Source organism: Scardinius erythrophthalmus (assembly GCF_964197995.2).
Source record: "Scardinius erythrophthalmus genome assembly, chromosome: 22".
Taxonomy (NCBI): domain Eukaryota; kingdom Metazoa; phylum Chordata; class Actinopteri; order Cypriniformes; family Leuciscidae; genus Scardinius; species Scardinius erythrophthalmus.
Window position 1 is genome coordinate 7,603,145 of NC_138242.1, and position 24,354 is coordinate 7,627,498.

General features: G+C 37.1%; 1 protein-coding gene across 1 annotated transcript in view; it reads right to left on the reverse strand.

Moving 5' to 3' along the window:
- The window catches only part of LOC308682811 (NACHT, LRR and PYD domains-containing protein 3-like), a gene marked incomplete at both ends in the record, with an annotated part of 32,615 nt that extends 22,446 nt beyond the window's left edge, over positions 1-10,169 (reverse strand). Inside the window, 4 exons of the mRNA XM_081352756.1 lie at positions 4,481-6,274; positions 6,440-6,547; positions 9,468-9,581; positions 10,129-10,169. Of these exons, the coding sequence (XP_081208882.1) occupies positions 4,481-6,274; positions 6,440-6,547; positions 9,468-9,581; positions 10,129-10,169 (2,057 nt within the window). The remainder of the gene's footprint in view (positions 1-4,480; positions 6,275-6,439; positions 6,548-9,467; positions 9,582-10,128) is intronic.
- Between the last annotated feature and the right edge of the window lie 14,185 nt (positions 10,170-24,354).

Here is a 24,354-nt window from a genome sequence, read left to right on the forward strand (position 1 = left end):
TTGAGAATTATGACAACACTGTTGCTGACAGTGAACATACCATGAGGTTTTACTGGATATGCAGTGAGTGTTTCTGTCTTCCTAATGCCTTCTGCCTCTCTGTTTTGCTCTTGCACACAATCTACTTCAGGCCTTCTGTCCTCTGATTGATAGTTTATACTTCTTTTATCAAATAAAGTATTTTTTGCTGAGAAATGATTTATTAATGATTTGTGATTATTATAAATTAATGTAAGAAACATTTACTGGACTGAAGCAACTGGGTTTATTGATTATTCATCCACCATTTGTTAATGTAAAAAATGTAATTATTTTGACATTTTTTCATGTTAATATAAATGTCAATTATGACACAACAGGCTTTTGGGGAACATTTTCCATCTCCTAATTATTATTGATTTGCATTGAATTGCATATATGTGCCAGGGTTTTAGACGTTTGGCCACTAGAGTTCCCCATTGTGTCTCTTGTTGATTGTGTCTCTGTCATTATGTCTCCTGTGCCTTGTTCCCTGTTTGTGTATTTAAGTCACCCTTCTCCTGAGTACTTCGCTCAGTGTTTCCAGTGCCATGACCAAGTCTAGGTCGTTCTCTTGCTGTGCCTCTTTTGGAGTTATCTAAATCTAATTTGTGTACCTGGTATGGTTCCTTTGTTTTGTTTAATTGACTTTTGCTCTTTGAAATTTTCTTCTGGATTTACTTTGTGGACTTTTTGGATTTACTTTTTGGAACTGTTGTCAAACTATTTGTGTAAGTTTTTTGGAGTTTACTTTTTGGATTTATCCTAGGAAAGTTTGGACGTTCCTTTTCATCAAATAAAAGATTTTAAGATATTTCAGAACTGTCATCTGGTTTTCTGCATTTGGGTTCACCTTTTGACTGTGTTCAAGTTTTCACACTAGTCCTAACCCTGTGTTTCTGACAGTATGAGCCATAAAAGCGATGTATAAATATGATACTCAACAAAAAAACACATGCATGCATATACAAATTTGCATCTGTTTTTTTGTTGAGTATCATATTACACACACACAAACGGCTTTTATGGATCATATACTGTATGCAATTTTTAACATTTAAAAAAATGGTGTATAATAATCAATAAACCCCAGTTGCTTCAGTCTAATAAATGTTTCTTACATTTACTTTATAAAAATAAATTTCTGAGCTAAAGAACTTTACTTGAAATTTATTTATTTTTAAAGTATAAACTATCAATCAGAGGACAGAAGGCATGAAGAAGATTGTGTACAAGATGTTTCTCAGCAAAGTTTAGGTCATATTGATAATTTATAGGCCCTAGAAATTTGCATATTAAATATGATACAGTAGGCTAATATATTCATAAACAGGCATTTACTTATTGTTCAACCACATTCTACAAAGAATGTTTAGTTTAAGTTATGAGAGAATAAATGTTTTAAAATTGTTATTAAAAAGTTGTAACACGCATTGCCAAACAAACATTATTTTTTCCAATTAATTTATACTCCCAAAGGGGCAACACATCCTGGAGATACAAACATTTACAGGCAGATTATGGAAGATTTTAAAATTAAATCCATAAAATTTCAACATAAATATAATATGCTAACACTTAACAACAACTTTTCACACATGCAAGTCTCCTCAAATATTGTAAGCGTGAAATATATCACTGAAGGCGGTTTAGTTTGAGATCTTTCACTTTTGAAAAAGTACTAAATCTCCTGATAAAAACACACGCGAAAAGAAGCAGAAACATTCAATATCATATGTGACCCGTGCTGGCAAAATGAGTCAGAATGCGTACAGGCTAATTACGAACTACAGGCAAAATGATCGAATTTGAGGTTTTCACAAAAATGAGTTCATTAAGCCCTCATCTAGTGATCCCAAGGGTCAAAATAGCAATTAAACATTTAAAATGTATGTTTTCCTTTGTCCATGAAAAATGCAGTTTTCTCTGCTCGCTTCTCGATGACTGTGCTTTCCCTCAGCACAAGTTTGGTGTTGTTTTAAAACGGAGCATTCCAACTTTGTGAATTCTCTATGGCGTGAGTCTGAACCAATGAAATGTGATTTTCAAACTCATACTGATTTAAACACAATTATTTTACTCACACATTGACTGACACATCCGAAGCGTGCCTCAAAGACGCCTCAGACAGCGCGTGATCCCGATATACTCTTATACCTACACAGAATTACAGTATTTCAAAATATCTGTCTCGGCAAGTATTCAAGCAAACATTATCTTCTATGTCTTAAGTGAACATTTGGTTAACTGTTGGGGAAAACATCTGATGTGTAACATTATATTAGACCCGTGCAGTAGGCCTGAATATATAGTCTGTCTTTTTCATTAATGTTAATCAAACAATTGTGGTACCATGGGGGGAAAAAGTTTAATATACAGTATATTGTTCCTATAAATATTTGGTTTTGACTTGGTGTGTGCCAAATTTGGTGTTATTACCAGAGATTTTAAGGTATGGTTGGTAGATGATTTTGTTTTGGGACCTTCAGAAAATTTTTAACTCGATTTTTCTCAAAATTGACTTTGACAATTAAATTCAAACAGGTGTAGCTCAGTCATGAAAGCTTGCTCATTGCGACTCATTTTGCCAGAACGGGTCACGTATGTAAGCAGACGCATATGTAAAATCAAAACTGCCTAATGTTACTTAATGAAATGTCGACGCAGGACGAGGTATAGGACTGTGAAGCTTTGTTGTTGGACTTGATCTACTCCATCTGTTTTGATCATCGTTCTGAATCCGATCCAGACGTAGTCTAAATATATAATATCTAAAAATTCTTAAATCAAGATACATAAGCAATTTATCAGTATACAAGACTTAGCATTTTAAGTAATTTTGCTTCTCAAGTAAATTTATCTTCAATTAAGAATACAAAAAAGAAAAGAAGACAAAAATACTGAGAAAGAAATTTATTTTCTGCAGTGTAGTCCTAAAATTTACATAAAAGCATTTAGTCCAGAGTTCCTCAAATCCGGTTTTGAAGTGCCGCTGTCCTGCAGAGTTTCTCTAACCCTAATTAAAGACGCCTGAACAAGCTAATCCATGTCTTCAGAGTTACAGGAAGGAGAGTTTTATCAGGGTTTGAGCTAAACTCAGTAAGGCAGCGGCCCTCCAGAGCCAGATTTGAGGAACCCTGATTTAGTCTTACAGAAGACAATAACATGTCTGACTATGATATACTGTAGATGATCTTACCAGAGTTTCTCCAGTTTACAGTCAGGATCCTTCAGTACAACAGAGAGAAGCTTCACACCCGGATCTCGCAGTTTTCTATTATTCAGATCCAGTTCTGTCAGTTGTGTGGGGTTTGATATCAGAGCTGAAGTCAGAGCAGCACAATCTTTCTCTGTGACTCCACAATCACTCAAACTGTAGAGAGATGAAAATCATACTTGGTAAACAATATGAACTGGAAACAAAAAGCAACAGAAAATAGAGAAAAAATAGACAATTGTAGATGGAGTAAAGAAAACACTGCATTTGGTCACCAATGGATGGCATTGTCTCAAAATTACTCATGAACCTTGAGGTCATGGTGTCAATGATTACAATGGGAGAGAGAGTTAAGTGTGAATAAAAGACAAATGGGACATGGTATGGACTCAGGATAACAAACTCTCAGTGTGCAAAAGAACAATATTCTGAACAGACACGACATAAACAACATAACATTAAACCAACTAACTCCACACTTTGCTCTAAATGTAAGACTGTATTCTTGGCCTCCCTTGCAGGTGAATAACCAATAACATGCTATATGAATATTTTATTTTTTGTTTGTTGTTGCCAGGACTTTATAGTACTGGATCAGTGATAAATCACTCTCTTTGTCTAGCGTATAATTAAGACAAATTATTCCCATGACAAGAATTTTACAACCATCAACTGATATCTCAACCATGATAGCCTTTTTTTAAAATAACATTTTGTGCTTTATTATGTCATATTATACATGCATTATTATATATATTATGATGTCATATTTATAGATTTTGACCTTTGCATTTTTAGTCCAGTCTCTGGCTCTATCCAGTTGATGTTGTTTACCTATGTTATAAGAGTTGGGCTTTGTTTGTCTTTTTAAAATGTAATACTTAAAATGTTAATGAAAACCTCATCTAAGTAGTCAAGTTTCATTGTCAAATTTGCAACAATCAATTTTAACGTGGATCAAATCCATATCAATGGTTTAAGTACTAAATCATGTGTAACATTAAACTTGTTTGTTTTAAATGAATCCTCATGTTGAAGACACTGACTGTCAGGTGCTTTAACACAAGTTTGAGTCAGCTTGTATTGTTTCCCAATCACATCTCCCCGTCATTATTCCCATCAATAAAATAGCTAAATTCAAATAAATAAATAAAAACCAGAAAATAAAAACATGTTTCTTAGATTTATGAGCTTTTGATTTTCTTTTGTTTTAACAGTAAAGCGATAGTTTTCACTGATACTTACTGAACTTTAATCACGGGCAGCAGCTTCTGGAGAACCTTCAGTTTTTCAGCTTTATTGTTTTCTCCAACAAATGTATTATCAAACTTCTCCAGACTCTTCTCTGATGTCAACAACACAAAAACTACAGCTGACCACTGAGATGAAGAGAGTCTGGCTTCACTTATTGTTCCAGATTTCAGATACTGTTGTATTTCCTCCACTAGTGACTGGTCACCCAGTTCATTCAGACAGTGGAACAGATTGATGGATTTCTCTGGAGAGTCAATGGTCCTGATCTTCTCCTTGATGTACTCAACTGTTTTCTCATTGCTGTCAGACCTTCTTCTTCTCAGTGTCATTAGTCCCTGAAGGAGAATCTGATGAGACTCCACTGACAAACCCAGAAGGAACCGCAGGAAAAGGTCCAGATGCCCATTTTTACTCTGTAGAGTCTCATTCACGGCTCTCTCATGGAGCTCAGAAAATGAAACATATTCTGGTGAACTGAGTGGAAACCAATCCTTAAACATAGACAACAAACCTGGTTTAGAGAATGTGTCAAATACATTTCTGTTGTTGTTTATGAAGCAGATGTGCACATATAAAGCTGCTAGATGTTCCTGAACACTCAGATGAACAAAGCAGAAGACTTTTGCCTGATACAGGCCTGACTCCTCTCTGAAGATCTGAGTGCACAATCCTGAGTACACTGATGCTTCTGTCACATCAATGCCACACTCTCTCAGGTCTTTCTCATAGAAGATCACATTGCCTTTCACAAGCTGCTGAAAAGCCACTTTCCCCAGTTTGAGGATCATGTCTTCATCTGTCAGCTTCTTCTCATAGTCCTTCTCATGTTTTATGTTGGACTGAAGGATCAGAAAGTGTGTGTACATTTGAGTGAGAGTCTTGGGAATCTCTCCACTCTCTGCTTCACTCAACATCTTCTCCAGAACAGTGGCTGAGATCCAGCAGAACACTGGGATGTGGCACATGATGTAGAGGCTCCTTGATGACTTCAGGTGTGAGATGATTGTATTGGCCAGACTCTGATCACTGATTCTCTTCCTGAAGTATTCCTCCTTCTGTGGCTCATTGAAGCCTCGTACCTCTGTCACTCGATGGACACACTCAGAGGGGACGAGATCGGCTGCTGCTGGTCTAGAGGTGATCCAGATCAGAGCAGAGGGAAGCAGATTCCCCACAATGAGGTTCGTCAGCAGTATGTCCACTGATTTCTTTTTGTTTACATCTCGTAGAGTCTCATTCCTTTGAAAATGTAAGGGAAGACGACACTCATCCAGACCATCAAAGATGAACAACACTTTATATTCGTCACTGGATATTTCCATTTCTTTTGTTTCAGGGAAAAACACATGAAGAAGATCTGAAAGACTGAACGTTTTGTCCTTCATCAAGTTGATCTCTCTGAAAGGTAGTGGAAATATGAGCTGGACGTCCTGATTCACTTTGCCTTCAGCCCAGTCTAGGATGAACTTCTGCACAGAGACTGTTTTTCCAATGCCAGCGACTCCCTTTGTCAGCACAGTTGTGATGGGTTTGTTTTGTCCAGGTAAAGGTTTAAAGATGTCATTGCATTTGATGGGTTTGTCCTCTGTTGCTGCTATCCTGGATTGTGTCTCAATCTGTCTCACCTCATGTTCATTACAGATCTCTCCACTGTCACCCTCTGTGATGTAGAGCTCTGTGTAGATCTCATTCAGGAGTGTTGGGTTTCCCTGCTTTGCTGTTCCCTCATTCAGACACTTAAACTTCTTCATCAGATTTGATCTAAATGTGTTCAGGACTTCATGGCTGTAAAATTAAAATGACATGGTATTACATAAGTTAAATATAGAAATAAATGTAGTATTTGTTCTCTGTATCATGACCAAGAATATTTCACAAGGTTTATGAAATGTGTTAATTATTAACGTTTTTGAGTTATGATCACAAATCAACAAAAATCCCACACTTTACCTGACACCAGCATCCCTGCTTTCATTAAAGTCCTGTAGTTTATTCATAGATTGGTCATTCTTCTTACAGACGGGTTTTGTTACTGCTGATCGTTGTGATGGGATAGACCTTAAACATCATGAAGAGAATCAAGAATCAGACACTCTGATATTGGTGGATTTTTTTTACATCACTTGAATAATTGTAGTTTATAAGTAAATGCACTAATTAATAAATCAACTGCTCAAGGGCACAACTGTAATAATACTAAAAACAAAAACTATAAAAAAAAGTTTGTCGAGACAAACTTTGTGTTAGCTTAAGAAAGCTTTTTATATATTGTAAATATTTTATTAAAATAATATATTATTGATTGATTGCTTATAATTTAACATCATGCCAGTCGTCAGAGCTATTTTAATGGTGAGAATAAAAGTAGCAAAATATAAAAAGAGAAATAAACTTAAAACTAAATTTACAAAAGTTTTAAAAAACTAATTTGGCCTCACTTCATTAAAAAAAACATCTATTAATACGAATCAACAGAATAAAATCAGAGTCCTAGAGGAGTTAAAACCATTGCATTTCGTTAAAATCTGCTTTAAAGATAGTGGACTCTGTCATAAAGAGGCATAAAGGAGGATCTTCAACTGATAACAAATTTAAAGGGGTCATATGATGCGAATTCTTGTTTTCCTTTTTCTTTAGTGTGTTATGCTGTTAGCTGCAAGTATAAGATCTGCAGAGTTACAAAGCTTAAAGAGTAAAACCTTACGAGATATTCTTTATAAAAGTTAAGGCTCAGCTAGGGCTGGGCAATATGTCAAAAACATCATATCACAATTTCTTTCAGGAAAATCACAATTCACAATTTTATCACGATTCTTTTTCATGTTGGTTTTACTATTTTGCAAGTGACCAAGCATTACAGCCAAACTAATGCCCATATTTTAAAACAAAACTTTAGGTAAAAAAAAAAAAAATGGCAGACATTTAGGCCAAAGTGGTGAAGATAATAAAATCTTTGTCATTATTTTCTTTGTTATTAAAAATTAAGAACAAAGATATACATTACACATACAAAACTTAATATACAAATGAAATAAACAGTGCTTTTATTTTTTAAGCTACAGTAGGTGTATTTAATAGTAGCACTGAAGAAAGTAATTAAATTAACAAATATGAAAATAAAACACATAGCTATACTATTAAAGTTCTCAGTCAAGAACAGTGAGTGATTTCCTTTTTGTGTTTTTTTTTTTTTATTAACATTAAAGGGATAGTTCTCCCAAAAAAATAAATTGTCATAATATACTCTCTCATGTTCTTTTAAACCCAAAGAAGTTTCTTTATTCTGTTGAAAATAAAAGTTACTTGGATGAATGTGGGTAACCAAACAGTTGATATACCCCAGTGACTTCCATAGTATATATATATATATATATATATATATATATATATATATATATATATATATATATATATATATATATATATATATATATATATATATATATATATATATATATATATATATATATATATATATATATATATATATATATATATATATATATATATATATATATATATATATATATATATATATATATATATATATATATATATATATATATATATATATATATATATATATATATGATATACCCCAGTGACTTCCATAGTATATATATATATATATATATATATATATATATATATATATATATATATATATATATATATATATATATATATATATATAGTATGTACTACGATATTTCTTCAAAAGCAGATCGTGGAGACGTTAGGTGTGTTCAACATCGGCTGCGGCTGGATGCACCCAATCGGCGAGAGTAGCAGCGTGCAGGCGGGGAGGAGCTGCAAACGGAGATGTGAAGTCGGACACTTTTTTCGTAGTGACCGCTCACGTGGTGTTTGCATACTTTACCACAGCTGAAGTGAAATAAATGCAATATTTGCCAAATAATGTTTCAGAGACATTTTCATTCAATACTTTATGTACTGCTTCACACAGCGTCTGTTTGAACAAGAATAAAGTTCAACATAAGCTACTATCAATGAAGTGGAGTCTACGTTTTTTAATCAGTTTTATTTTGATAAACATGACACAATATTACATCGCAACTACATGAAAAGAGTGTTTACTGTTATAAAAAACTGATTTGTGCACTTTAGAGGAACTAAAGGTGTTTGAATAAACACGCAACACATGTGATCGTTGTCATGCGGTGAATCCGGCCAATCGTGGAACAGCTGTGTCGTCATCAGCCCTCGTGCCGCTCTTGAGAAGCTGCGCTGGCTGAGTTCTCCGGCTACTCTCGAATTGCTCTCGCGGTACTTTGATGCCATACGTCACAGTCACGTGGCGTCGGCGCTGGATCAAGTCGGACAAAATTTCTAACCGGCATGCACTGCTTCAAGTCAGCCGCCGATCGGTCTGCGCAGAGCTGCATGAAGTCGAACAAGCCTATTTTAATCGTCCACGATCAAACATCGTGAAATCGCACACCCCTAGGCTCAGCCACGCCTTCCTAAAACTCTTCGTTCAAACACGCCCCAACAAATCTACATCAGAGAGTGGGGGCAGAGTTTCAGAAATAAATGTATACGCAAAGAAAGAAGGCGTAACTTTTGTTCTCGCTGTATTATTGTTGCCGCCAGCACCGCCATGTCGTGGAGACGCTGTGTTTTTCGTTGCGTTGCTTCCAAAAGAGGACACAATTAGAAAACAGTGCTTAAGCTTTATTTACAACCGTTCCAGAACAGTACAACTAAAATATTCGACTGTGTGCTGCGCAATTTTCGGAGGACTGTTTCCAGAACCTGCGAGAGTACAAGGCAGGCTGTGCACAAAGCTGATTCTAAAAAGTGGGACAATTCCATATTTGCATGTACATTCTGGCACTTCTGACTCACACACAGCCTGTAAGTATGTGTTCATATTTTAAGAATTTGCAACTGACTAAAATCTAAAAATCTCTTTCATTAAAATATTTAAATGTCTTTAAAAAATGTTATAGCCTACCTGAGTTCAGTCTGTGTATCGCCATTCTTAAAATCTATTAGCTGACCCATAGACCAGTCACTCCTCAAAGACACACAGCTGGGCGCTGGTTCTGATCTCTCCTGCTGAACTGAACTATAACAGAACAGATTTAATTAGTTTTTGATGATAATCATCATAAGCAAGATCTTCATACTGTTTGGATGAAAAGCACTTGAGGAGGGTTTAGACATTGTTTTCAAGAAATTAAAACAGACATCTCTTTTATTATGGGCTATAAAGGGTTATTTAATGTATTAACTCAAAGTACCTGCATACTGGAGAAAAATCTTCAACTCTGGATGTTTGTGTCATCCATGATGAAACTGAACAGTTGAAACAGTCTGATCTCCACTGACTCTGGGTGGAAATGATGAACAAACACAAAACTAAAGTAATTAAACTTAATTAAACATCTTTATTATTGATTTGATCATGAGAGTTGGAGGTAAATAGATAATGACATCGATGCGTTCACTCAAAAAAGTAATTTGAAAAATCATCACATATAGACTTACAGCACGATACACAAAAGAAACCCCGTTCCTTTACTACAGGATGAAAAATGTTAAACACATTCTTTCAGAGAAAATATTAATGTGGACGTCACCTGTAAAAGGCCTCAAGACGTGAAAAGTGTCACCTTGATCCAAATTTATCCAACCGATTCACAAACTCCTCCATCTTTTCCATCAAGTAGCTACACATACATTCCTGTCTACGGTTTTATAAAAGTTTCTGTGAAACATTTACTAATATTTCACGAGTTCACACTTACATATAATTGAATGGGTAAGTTTAATGCGTATATGGCGTGCTGTCCGGAGGGAGGGCTCCGAGCTCGGAGTTCAGCCCGAACCCAGAGTACTCCCCCCGTATGTAAGTGTTTAGTACTAGAAGTGTGGAGAAGGGGTGGTGGAGGGATGCTGCAAAAAACTGTCAATGGAATGAGGTGAGACTGCTGAGTATTTATACCTCTCACCATTGATTGCTGAGTGCTTTCCACTTGTGTTAATTATCTGAACGTGCTCCTCCCGAACCTTGTTAATAAAACATCATTTCACGAGTTCACACTTACATATAATTGAATGGGTAAGTTTAATGCGTATATGGCGTGCTGTCCGGAGGGAGGGCTCCGAGCTCGGAGTTCAGCCCGAACCCAGAGTACTCCCCCCAAAGCTAAAGCAGAGGACAGCCGCCGGACTAAAGATCCCCCAAATGAGTGCCGAGTTGGCGGGCTGGTATCTCAAGAAGTCCTGGATGCTTGACCGGGAAGGCCCGTAATGGTGGCTCCCTGCCCGGCTGACGTCCCCTGTTGGTCTGTAAATGGGGAGCGGTTGTAGTTTACAGAAACAGGAAGGTGGGTGCTTGCCTCTGAGATTCTCACACTGCGTCGCTGGAAGAAAAGAGAAAACATTAGTACTCTACTGGGAAAGTTCTCACTCCGTCCACTGTGAGACCAATGCTCGCTGGACGGAAAGGAAACAGGAAAATGAGTGCTTGCCCAGGAGATTTTCTCACACTGCATCATTGGATGAAAGAGAAAACGTAAGTGCTCCACTGGGAAAGTTCTCACTCCGTCCGCTGTGAGACCAATGCTCGCTGGGCGGAAAGGAAAACAGGAAAATGAGTGCTTGCCCAGGAGATTTTCTCACACTGCATCATTGGATGAAAGAGAAAACGGAAGTGCTCCACTGGGAAAGTTCTCACTCCGTCCGCTGTGAGACCAATGCTCGCTGGACGGAAAGGAAACAGGAAAGTGAGTGCTTGCCCAGGAGATTCTCACACTGCATCATTGGATGAAAGAGAAAACGGAAGTGCTCCACTGGGAAAGTTCTCACTCCGTCCGCTGTGAGACCAATGCTCGCTGGACGGAAAGGAAAACAGGAAAATGAGTGCTTGCCCAGGAGATTTTCTCACACTGCATCATTGGATGAAAGAGAAAACGTAAGTGCTCCACTGGGAAAGTTCTCACTCCGTCCGCTGTGAGACCAATGCTCGCTGGACGGAAAGGAAACAGGAAAGTGAGTGCTTGCCCAGGAGATTCTCACACTGCATCATTGGATGAAAGAGAAAACGTAAGTGCTCCACTGGGAAAGTTCTCACTCTGTCCGCTGTGAGACCAATGCTCGCTGGACAGAAAGAGGAGACAGTAAAGAAGAGAGTTTTTTTTTTTTTCCCTCTACTCGATGAGGATTTGGTGAGCTTTTTAAATATGGAACCGGTTGGTCCTGATGTAGCTTTGGAAAGCATCGGAGGACCATCTCCCAAGGGCTTGAATCTGCTGTTGGGAGAGGCCTTTTTGGGCTGCTGAAGTTGCTGCCCCGATGCGGAATGAGTGACTTGAAAAATTCTTGCTGGAACGCCTGCCTGTTGGAGAACGGATTTGAGGTGTTTCTGGAACCAAAAACGTGTCACGGGTTTTTTGGATTCATCTAAGAACAGGGGTTCCAGAGGAGATTTAGCCTGAGAACTTCTCCATTGCAGATATGCCAGAATTGACTGGTATGGTTGGATTTGCGAAGCGAGGTTAAAAATGTAGATGAAGCGACCTTTTTTGGTTTGGTCAGTCTTACTTTGTTTAATCAAGTATTATAGGAGACATCACTGCTGTGGCAGTGGAGACATTAGCCAGAGTAAAAGAGCTCCAATGGGAGCATAGGAGACATCACTGCTGTGGCAGTGGAGACATTAGCCAGAGTAAAAGAGCTCCAGTGGGAGCATAGGAGACATCACTGCTGTGACAGTGGAGACATTAGCCAGAGTAAAAGAGCTCCAGTGGGAGCATAGGAGACATCACTGCTGTGACAGTGGAGACATTAGCCAGAGTAAAAGAGCTCCAGTGGGAGCATAGGAGACATCACTGCTGTGACAGTGGAGACATTAGCCAGAGTAAAAGAGCTCCAGTGGGAGCATAGGAGACATCACTGCTGTGGCAGTGGAGACATTAGCCAGAGTAAAAGAGCTCCAGTGGGAGCATAGGAGACATCACTGCTGTGGCAGTGGAGACATTAGCCAGAGTAAAAGAGCTCCAATGGGAGCATAGGAGACATCACTGCTGTGACAGTGGAGACATTAGCCAGAGTAAAAGAGCTCCAGTGGGAGCATAGGAGACATCACTGCTGTGGCAGTGGAGACATTAGCCAGAGTAAAAGAGCTCCAATGGGAGCATAGGAGACATCACTGCTGTGACAGTGGAGACATTAGCCAGAGTAAAAGAGCTCCAGTGGGAGCATAGGAGACATCACTGCTGTGACAGTGGAGACATTAGCCAGAGTAAAAGAGCTCCAATGGGAGCATAGGAGACATCACTGCTGTGACAGTGGAGACATTAGCCAGAGTAAAAGAGCTCCAGTGGGAGCATAGGAGACATCACTGCTGTGACAGTGGAGACATTAGCCAGAGTAAAAGAGCTCCAGTGGGAGCATAGGAGACATCACTGCTGTGACAGTGGAGACATTAGCCAGAGTAAAAGAGCTCCAGTGGGAGCATAGGAGACATCACTGCTGTGACAGTGGAGACATTAGCCAGAGTAAAAGAGCTCCAGTGGGAGCATAGGAGACATCACTGCTGTGGCAGTGGAGACATTAGCCAGAGTAAAAGAGCTCCAGTGGGAGCATAGGAGACATCACTGCTGTGACAGTGGAGACATTAGCCAGAGTAAAAGAGCTCCAGTGGGAGCATAGGAGACATCACTGCTGTGACAGTGGAGACATTAGCCAGAGTAAAAGAGCTCCAATGGGAGCATAGGAGACATCACTGCTGTGACAGTGGAGACATTAGCCAGAGTAAAAGAGCTCCAGTGGGAGCATAGGAGACATCACTGCTGTGGCAGTGGAGACATTAGCCAGAGTAAAAGAGCTCCAATGGGAGCATAGGAGACATCACTGCTGTGACAGTGGAGACATTAGCCAGAGTAAAAGAGCTCCAGTGGGAGCATAGGAGACATCACTGCTGTGGCAGTGGAGACATTAGCCAGAGTAAAAGAGCTCCAGTGGGAGCATAGGAGACATCACTGCTGTGACAGTGGAGACATTAGCCAGAGTAAAAGAGCTCCAGTGGGAGCATAGGAGACATCACTGCTGCGGCAGTGGAGAAGATTAGCCAGAGAAACAGAGCTCTAGTGAGAACGGAGGAGACATTACTGTTGCAATATTAGAGAAATTACCAGAGAAATTGAGCTCCTCCAGGACCAGAGGAGACATCACTGCTGCAGCAGTGGATAAACTTACCTGGAGAAACTGAGCTCCTGCGGTGTGTGGCTGAACAAAGGGAGGAGGAGAGTGGGGCTTAGCGGACCGACGCTCGTCTTCTTGTGCTTAGATCAAAGACGCGAGAAAAAGGAGGCGATATGAAATGCACATTGAAGTTTAAATGACCGAGCAATGATAATAGTTTGCGTTTAGAACAATTTTGATTATCTGAAGTTTATTTAGTTAAGTACAAAAGAGACGGTTAATGGTAAAAGACAAAGCTTGCATAAATGTAGGCATCTTGTATTTATTTAACTGTGTTTCAATTAAGGATTACTAATCTCTTGGCATGAAACACATTGCTTGTATAGCTTTTTTTTTTTTTTTTTTTTTTTTTTACGAGATTTTGCAGATAAATTGCAGGACAGTGTTAACGATAGGTTCTTAATGATTCTGTGAACAATCTGCACGTAACTTGCGACCTACTGTATGACAGTAAATCATTTGTACGGAAACAATTTAAAACCTGCATTCCCCCGATCAAATCTGTATACAGATGGCATGACTGGCTCGTGACTCAAACAACTGAAGCAATGTCAAGCTCAACCAAGCCAGACACGAAAAAGGGGCCGAGCTGAGCACTCACTGAGTTGACCCGGCAAACGTTGAGTATGGACCAGGGGCGTAGCCAGAATTTTATTTTTGGGGGGGCCAATCTTAAAATGAGGGGGCAACTAATATATTTAAATATATAGGCCTATATATATATATATATATATAGGCTATATATAAATATAGCCTAGGCTAGCGACATAGCTCGGCGATTATTATCTTTAACGTGAAGTAGCCTACGAGGGCGATTATAAAGTGTCAATCATGTCATCTTACTCAGCAAATATATAAAGAGTTTGGTTCCAAAATTAAATATATAGCCTATATATATATGCTATATATATATATATATATATATATATATATATATATATATATATATATATATATATATATATATATATATATATATATATATATATATATATATATATATATATATATATATATATATATATATATATATATATATAGTTCCCGCAAAAATCTGTATTGTAGGCTATCTGGTCGGTGTTAAAGTCATTTTTAATTTTTCGTAAAATGCGATATCCGTGGCAGTCAGCGCACCATTCCACGCTTTGTAACCCGTAACGGCGGCGCTTTGAAAAAACCCGGCATCCTAGTTTCCCTTCTACTTTGTAATCCACGAAATAATAATAATAATAATAATAATAATAGCCTAATAATAATAATTTTGACGGCACTGGTGACCCTATGGTGGTTTCTGCGGTGGGGGAGAAACGTAGCCATGATCGAAATCTAATAATTTAGGCTACTTGAGGAGATTAAGAAGATGAGGCACGCGGGAGGAGGACAAAATCTCGACTGTTGCTTGTTCTCACCATAGACTGTAAAAAAATGGTTCTCACACGACAGCATCAAACTTCTGTCACGCTGAAATTTTGACCCCAGGGGATCTTTTGAAAAACTTTCAATTGTTTTACTCAAAGTCAACGAAAAACCAAGCAGGACCAAGCCATTTTACAGCTGATCGCTGTAAAAAAAAGTTCAGGAGGTATTTCTTAGGGATGGTGATTTAATGTCGGCTATTTTTAGTCCAGTGCCTGTATAAGATTAGTATTGACCAAGTTCCGAGGCTGTCATATGTGGATCAACTTACTTTGTTGTGTATTTCAACAGTTAAAATATGAAAAATAATTTGTGTATTGATTCAATGGATTAATTGCATTTTGGAAAAAAAAAGTGTCATGAATTTATTGCATTTTGAGGGGAAACTAATCCTTTATTATATTTTAGAATATTTGAAAATCAAATATGGATTTAAATGTTTTTTTTTTTATTATTTTTATAACCTAAATATGCTATGTGAAAGTTTGAAACAAAAAATAGTGGTTTTCATCTTTCCACTCTCTTGGTAAAGAAAACACATTATTACTCAAATTAATCATAATGGATTTAAATGTGTGGTCATCATCACTGGTTGTGAAGGCGGTTCATCAATTGCAAACAAGTCATTGCCCATTGTGCCGATCTGAGTCGAAGTCTCACCGCTATTCCTGTGATGAAATATACGTTTCTGTCTCCTAGCCGCTTCACTCGCTGTCGTCTTGTAGTAAGCTGAAGCAAACTCAGATGTAGATGGCTTATTTTCTCCTTCTCGCTCATCTTTTCGTGCGTAATATTGCACTTTGCACAACGCTGCCATTCACCGCATGAACTCTCGATAATCTTCACGCGAAGATGACGGCATAGGTTACGCACAACACGTCAAATCAAGTTTGAAAACAGCCGCATTTTACCGCGCAGTATTTTGATTGGTCAATCTATCAATTAGACTAACACATCAACAATTTCTTATTTTTATTATTTTATTTTAAGCAATCAGAAATATGAGGGGGCCGGACATGTAAATGAGGGGGCCTAGGCCCACCCAGGCCCCCTCGTGGCTACGCCACAGGTATGGACTGGCCGGAACTCAATCTGCGGTGCGGCACGGCGCGGCTTACTTTAGGGCCAGCTGTGGCGGCCTGGCGAAGGAGGAAGACCCTTTCCCTCGCGTGAAGAGGGCGGCATTGCCTTACTAACCATTTCTCTAATGGCGGGAATTGTTGTATGGACCGGTGTAGAGAAATACGCGGAAGGAGATCGCGGATGTTTCACCCGCGGTTATGATCCCTTTTGTTAAGCCTGACGCCCGCGATGTTGGTCAGAGGATTGCGGCAGAGGTTCTTCAAAGACGAGAGATTATTCATCGGACGGGAATTTGCTTGATTCGGACCTGTTAGGACGATACTGTCTGGCTACATGCTGCAAAAAACTGTCAATGGAATGAGGTGAGACTGCTGAGTATTTATACCTCTCACCATTGATTGCTGAGTGCTTTCCACTTGTGTTAATTATCTGAACGTGCTCCTCCCGAACCTTGTTAATAAAACATCATTTTGTATCGGAACTAAGGAATCGACTGTCTGATTAAAATGGCGAAACATCAGCTTTCTTTTACTTTCGCTATTATCTGTGACGAAAGGGGCACGTGATTAAACTGCTGAAGTCGCTGTAATGTTGGTTAGGGTAACACTTTACAATACGGGTGCACTAATCTGCATTAATTCATGCTTAACTAATGCACAGATAATCATGAGTTAATGTATGACTCATGAAGAACTAAACCATTAATTAATGATTACTGCATCAGTAAACTTATAAAGATTCTAAATGATTAATAGATTAAGTAATATATTAATTGTTATTAATTAAATGTGTCATATTGTATTAATTCCTTAATAACGTATTTTATTAACTAAAAGTGTAAATTAATGTGTTAATTGCCACAGTTGGTCAAAGCAATGTACTTCAACTTCCAGTTGTCTGCTGTAATTAATCATTAACTAATGATTTGCAAATGTATCATTATGTTATGACTTTACTTGTTGAGGCACATGACTATTAACTAATTGTTAAGTTTGAAATTCCACTCTCACATGTGTTCAGTAGTTTTGCACCAAAAATACCTTCATAATATTCTGAACCACTCTGAACCACTCCTACATTCCTCCTCCTCTTCACATCCACTAAATAAATTTAAATTTATTAAATTTCTTAAGGCGAGACACGGCAGGCAAAAACATCGATTTTCATGCAGTGGTCAATTTTGAGATTTTGGGCTAGTTTACTCCTTCAATATGTGTTCTTTCAAGCTGCTATAAAGAAAACGTTGAAAATATACATTAAGATGTTTATTTTATTACATTTTGTTTACTTGCGGCTGTAAGTTTCTCTCGAATTTACCAGGAAGTTACATTACAATACGACGCGCCGAGCTCCGTCTGTTTACTGAAGTCTGTCATGACCGGTATCACCGTGAAGCTCTGAGTCTCCTGCACAACGCTATGTAACCCAAATATGGGCATTTCCTTTCTATCAGTAACCAATCGTGAATGTCCAAAGGGGGATTTAAAGCTACGACGATTTCTCATTTAGAGCTATTTAAATCTTTAACTGCCGTTTTCTCAAAATGAGTTTTTGTCATTCTCCAGTAGAAACATCTCAGCCTATGTAGCACCTGTGTACACCAAACTTTCCAGTTATACACTTAGCAGTATTCTGAAGATATTTTCAGAGGGATTTGTTAATAAATCATTCCTGGCCTGATTTATGTGACATTTTAATCAAAAAAATATGGTGAAAATCTATGTTTTATGGCTATGGACAGTATATTTTGATTTTATAGGTAATAAAAGTATATATCCTGAAATCCCTCTGAGTTTTTATTTTCATCTTGTGTGTAAACAAAATGAAAAAATAATTTTTCACCTGGCTTTATCATATGTTCAGATCTATCTACCGAAAATATATGCAAAATCGTGCATATTTAATGAGATAATGCCTAATTTGCATAATTAAACATACAAATTTCTAAAACTTGTAATACATTTTTTTTATATACTTGTGAAAGTAATCAACTGAGGAAGTTTCATGGTGATATCTATTATTTTAAAATTTTACCCTATTCACCTGTAGTGTCTCGCCTTAAACATAAAAAATAGGCCTATATATATATATATATATATATATATATATATATATATATATATATATATATATATATATATATTATTTTTTTTTAAATCAAACTGGCACTTGTTCCTTGACTAAGAGCAAATTGTTCTTCCAACCACATCCCATTCATTATAATCTTTTCTATTTCTATAGGTTTCTTCTGGCAAAACATTATTCATTATTAAACATTATTCATATATGCAGATCAGATGGAGGACCTGTGCCTAGACACGACCATAACACATCCCTGAAGTGTCAGCAGAGATTAATAGACTCTCTCCTGTGAAGGCCTCATCGACACGACAGCCATCGGCACTGATCCTCAACAAACCTGTCTCCACTGCCGTGACTCTGATCTTAAAACAAATGGAACTGGAAATATTCTGATTGGTCCAATCCAATCTGACTTCTGACCTGTAATGCTGCCTGAATCATAATCATACACTGTTCGTTCGTTGGCCAGAGGAGAACTGCCTTCTGAGTTCTCCCAAAGTTTTTTTCTCCATTCTGTCACTGATGAAGTTTTGGTTCCTTGTCACTGTCGCCTTTGTCGCCTTTTTTCACTTTTGTTGCCATTGGCTTCTGGATTGCTTAGTTGGGGACATTAAATTTAACAATGAATTTAATATTCAACAATAATATTGATCTGCCTGCATTATATATATATATATATATATATATATATATATATATATATATATATATATATATATATATATAGGGTTTTTCCTGCATAGAGAATTATGAGGCGGCCGCCTCCGTAAAATTTCGTGCCGCCTCCGGCTCTCGACAAAATTCGGACAGTCACATGGTCAGATACAGTTTTTCCACCGTGATGGTTCTGTTGCGGTTACCGGCTTGTGTCCATTCTCAACCCGTATAGTGCTGCGCGGATCGCGGATAATCCGCAGGTCGGGCGGGCCAAGTAATACAAACATTCCATTCCAATTAATCGAGGGTGGATGACCGATAAATTATAATGTTTTGAGTTTAATAAAGTCACGGAACTCTCATCACGGTAAAACGAAATGAACGTGCGTCACTTTTACTTTCGTTTTCAACAACGTAACATTAATTCTCTTCAGGGAAAACCCATCAAGGAAAATATCAAGGCTTGACAATAACGCTTGTCTGGGACACGTGTTTTTTTTTTTTTCTTCTTTTTTTTGAAGGGAAAAGTGAGAGAGAATTGTACTACTTGTCCAACCGAACAAATACCCTGATTAAAACAATTTTTTATTTAAAAATAAAAAATATCTAGGGAATCACCGAAAATGTGAGGATGATTCTGTTTTATTTAATTTAATGTAAGTGGCGATTGATAGCCTATAGTTGATAATAATAGGCCTACCTAATGTACTGACGGTACAATGTTGCAACAATGTTGTTAAGAATGTTGTTAAGAAACAATAGCCTAGGCTACACACGACAAGAGTGCCAGAGTTTTCCTGAATGCCATCAAGACTGAAACCGAGACTGATTTCATAACAGTTCATTAAACAGTTAAAATGAAGTCACTTACATTTTAGACGCAATGACAGTTTTTGTTCTGTTTCTGCAGCGAAAATAGTTCCAAACAAAGATCACGAACCATCGCGCATCTCACAGCAACGAACACTTGAAGCATTACTGAATGATTCAGCGTTTCGAACGAATCGGTTGAGTAAAAAATTCAATGATCCATTCATAAACTGCCTCACTCTGAATAAATCAGCCGTTTGAACGAATCGTTTGAATGAATGACTCAATGACTCGCTCATTAAGACGGTCGCCTGCTGCCTCCTACTGGCGGTTTAGTTTCATAAAGTATATTCTTTTCAACATTCCTTATTTGTATATTCAAAAATATTTAAATTAATCTCATTTAATACAGTTATAATTTTTCAATGTAAATTATTTAATTTGATTGGTAACAGCCTGTGTCTTATTATTTTAATTGAATATATTGATCAAATTTAAGAATTTGAAATGAAAAATGGAGCATGCATTTAATAAAATTAGGGGGGAAATGCCCTTTATATAAGGTACAAAAAAATGTAAAAACAGGAAATGTAAATTTGCCAAAGGAAGAACTTTTATTTTAAATAAAAGTTCATTTTAAATCAGCCTACTTCAGTGTGATATGTTACCATCATGCTTAACACTGAGAATTTGAATAATTGTAATGTGATGATCAGATGCAGATATCTAAATCAAAGAATATGGGCGGTTTGCGGGTGGATTATTTATTTTTAACAGTGGATTCGGGTGACTCAAAGTGCACCAGATTAATGAATTTATCTTTAAAATGTACAAAATTTTCTTCCGGGGGAGCATGCCCCCGGACCCCCCTAGAGGTACCAAGCTACACCCACAAAAATGAATGTGGGAAACACATTAGGCTATATGATGCCCAACAAAAAATACCTTATTATTAAAATACATTATTAGGATTTTACCACCTCCGCCTCATTTTGAGCCAGGAAAAACCCTGTACCAACAGTGTAAAATTAAGTGTAATCTAATCAGTATACTTTTTGTGTACACTTTTGAAATTGTCTTCAGCCAAAACATTTTTTGTTTGTTTGTTTGTTTGTTTGTTTGTTTGTTTAACGCCTTTTAAAAAGCATTGTGTGCCGTGTTTGATTTCTTCCTACACTCTTAGAAAGAATGTGTCAAAAATGACACAACCTGTGTTAAATTTTAACACATCCGTGGGTGAGCTCCAGGACTACTAGATTTGTGTTAATTTCAACTCATTCACTGTGTTAATGAGTTTAACACACTAAATGTGTCAGAAAGGTTAACATAAAAGATGTGTAAACATGTGTAAAATATGTGTAAAAGATGTGTAAACATGTGTAACATTACCACATTATGTGCTATCCTTGGCTACACACACTGTGTTAAGAAAGGTATCTAAAATCCTAAATCCTAAACAAAATAAGCATTTGACAAAATAAAGTCTGTGGTTGATTATCTTATTTATTATGACTGACATATCAACAATTAAATTCAATCCAGAATAGAACAATACAATTTAAAGCAGTCAAAAAGGAAATGTCCAACATAGGATAAAACAGTTATTTTCTCAATCTCATTAGGTAACATGACACACTTCCCCACCTTCAAAATAATTTCACTTATTTCCAAAACATTTTTGGCTTGATGTACATTGGTGGCCAAGTTTAGAAAATATTAAGCATTTTAATGTTTTTGAAAGAAATCTCTTATGCTCACCAAATATTTTATTTGATACAAAAGTACAGTAAAAACAGTAAATATTGTGAAATATTATTACAATGTAAAACAGCTGTTTTCTATTTGAATATATTTAAAAAATATTTTATTCATGTGATCAAAGCTGAATTTTCAGCATCATTACTCCAAGTTTTCAGTGTCACATGATCCTTCAGAAATCACTCTTATGCGATGATTTGATGCTCAAGAAACAGTTCTCATTATTAGTATCAATGTCTGGACCACCCAAGAGGACGTTTGACTGACATGTAACGCAACCAATCACAGTTCGTTTTGTTCTGCGTCATGTTTAGGGCGTGATAATATATGATGTTGATGTCCCTACAATAACAGACTGGCTGCATCTAATAAATTATTCATTCAAGAACGTTAAACAATGGAGCCGCGAACTTCAAGTACTTTTGAAAATCCAGTGTTTAGTTGATCCTGGTAAGCGCTCATTGTCACAGTTGTAAGCACAATAGCATTCTTCTTCCACGAGGGGTTTTGGTGTCACGGCATTTGTTTCCAGGCGAACCGATAAAGAACACGACACTCACATCTCCCGAACATCCTGTAGAATTCAACCAATCAGATCGCGACTTTGAAACTCCTGAAGTGTTTCCAGAAAAGTGTGACATATGCATCAGTCCCCTGTTTCCTGGATGCAAACGTGTCCACCAACACAAATGTGCTCAGTTCTTCTTCAGAGAAGATCGCAGTTCCAACACTATATAAAAATATAATAGGGAGAGAGAGAGAGGAGAAAATTACACAAGCATCAAATTGTTTTTAATCTCCATCATACTATAATTCAGAATATATATATTTGTAAGTAACACCCTTTTGTCAGCACATTCAAACATTTCAGTTGAACTGTAAACTAAATTATGCCAGATTAAATTTTAATACTTACATTTCCTTAATTCTCTCCAAAAATGCTGAGATTCGTAGGCTTAACTGCAATCAGGGATTTAGGCTAGCCAATTTCAACTTGTTTGCAGTGAAGGGACAGCTGTTTGAGACAAATACACAGTAAGATACATGATGCAAGAAATCCCCATGTGATGATCTTTTTCTTTCCCTCAGTAGTTAACCTACCTGTGCGCTGATAGGCTATGCTTATTAGGCACCTTCCTGGTCAGGTCGGACTCCTTGGCCTAATAATAGATCAAAAGAATGCAAAAATAAAAACTTAAGTTGTTTAGAATGCTTGATTTGATATGAATTAATGATTTAGTGAGTTTTACTGCAATGCTTACCTGAATAAATGAAATCTGGTGAGACTGAACACGGTGGTCGGTGGAAAATGGTCCATCTTCTGATTGGTTCATTTGCTGTGTAATAAATATTAGACATAATGCAAAGGTCACTTATTTTATATAAAGTTAGCACATGTAACGTTATTGTATGCTAACAGTTAACGTTACCTAGCCTGCACATCACTCAAGAGCACTTATGACATATTGCTAATCATTTCAGCAAACTTTCAAATCCACTACTACGATTACATTTTATACGTAACGTTAATCAAATTAATAAAGATTAGACGATTTTTAAAACACCCTTACAAATAACATTTTGTGTATTGTAAATCGAGTAGCACTGTAAGTTACAATCTAGGTGCGGTCACGTTTAGCTACCATTGCTTGGCGAAATTTTGCGTGTAAAATCCATTAATAAAGGTCTCTTCATTATCTGGAATTTCGTGTGAAAGTGGAAAAAAATTATGCCGATTTTGAATCGGGGTTTCCACGCAAATTCGCAGCATTGGTCAACATAAAGCTACTTGGTTTAGACGTTCTTCACCTAACTTTAACTGCTAACGTTACACTATTGACAAAAGTCGAGTTTTTTGCCCGCAAAATCTCGTCGTAACCTAGCTTTTAAGCCAGTATTAAAATAACAGTAGCAGGAAATATTGTTTTTGAAAATGAACATGAGTAAAAAAAATAATTCAAGTACAGCTTACCTCATGACTTTGAGCATCACCGGCGTGATTCGGCGCGAATCATCTCCTCCCTGGTAAAGAGGTGGTTTTCACGAACAGTTTTGACGCGAGGGGTAGTCGATAACGAAGTGATAAGGTACATGTTTTATTTTCAACAATATAGTAAAAACAAAATAGTTGCTGTCGTTAACAGACTTTTATCTACTAACGTTAACGTTACTGAACTGCAACTGACTGGAACTGGATTATGTTCACTCAAAAGTCACCTTATTGGTTGGTTCAGTTTGACTAGCTAATTTAAATAACGGTCGCGTTATAAAAATTAACACATTAAAATGTGTAAGCACATCAGTCTACTCATAATGTGTTAAATGCTTTGAGTAAATACCCAAGTTGTGTAAACTTTAAACTACACATGGATATGTGTAAAATAGATTATTTTTTTATACACAGTTTTAGTTAATATTGACACAAAATGTGTAAATTAGAGTGTTACACATAATTTGTGTAATTTTTCTACACATTCCTTCTAAGAGTGTATCTGATTACTACAATGGACAGCATGCATCTGTATTAAATTACTTGACTTTACTAGAAAATCGTATGGAAACGCGTTGCCTTTAAACAATTAAGTTCCCTTACGAGAACGGTTCTCTCGTAGGCTACTGCGTTGCAAATTAATGTTTTATTTAATATTTTTTATAAGGGTGGCCCGATTATGATTTTCTATTGCTGATTCCAATTTTTTCAAGCAAATTGGCCAATTCGGATAGCCGATTTGTTCCTTTAAGCAAATTTATGTGTTGTTTATTTGCTCTATAACATCTGTTTGCAGCCATTTGAAATGTAATCATGATGCAAACAAAGAGGCTAC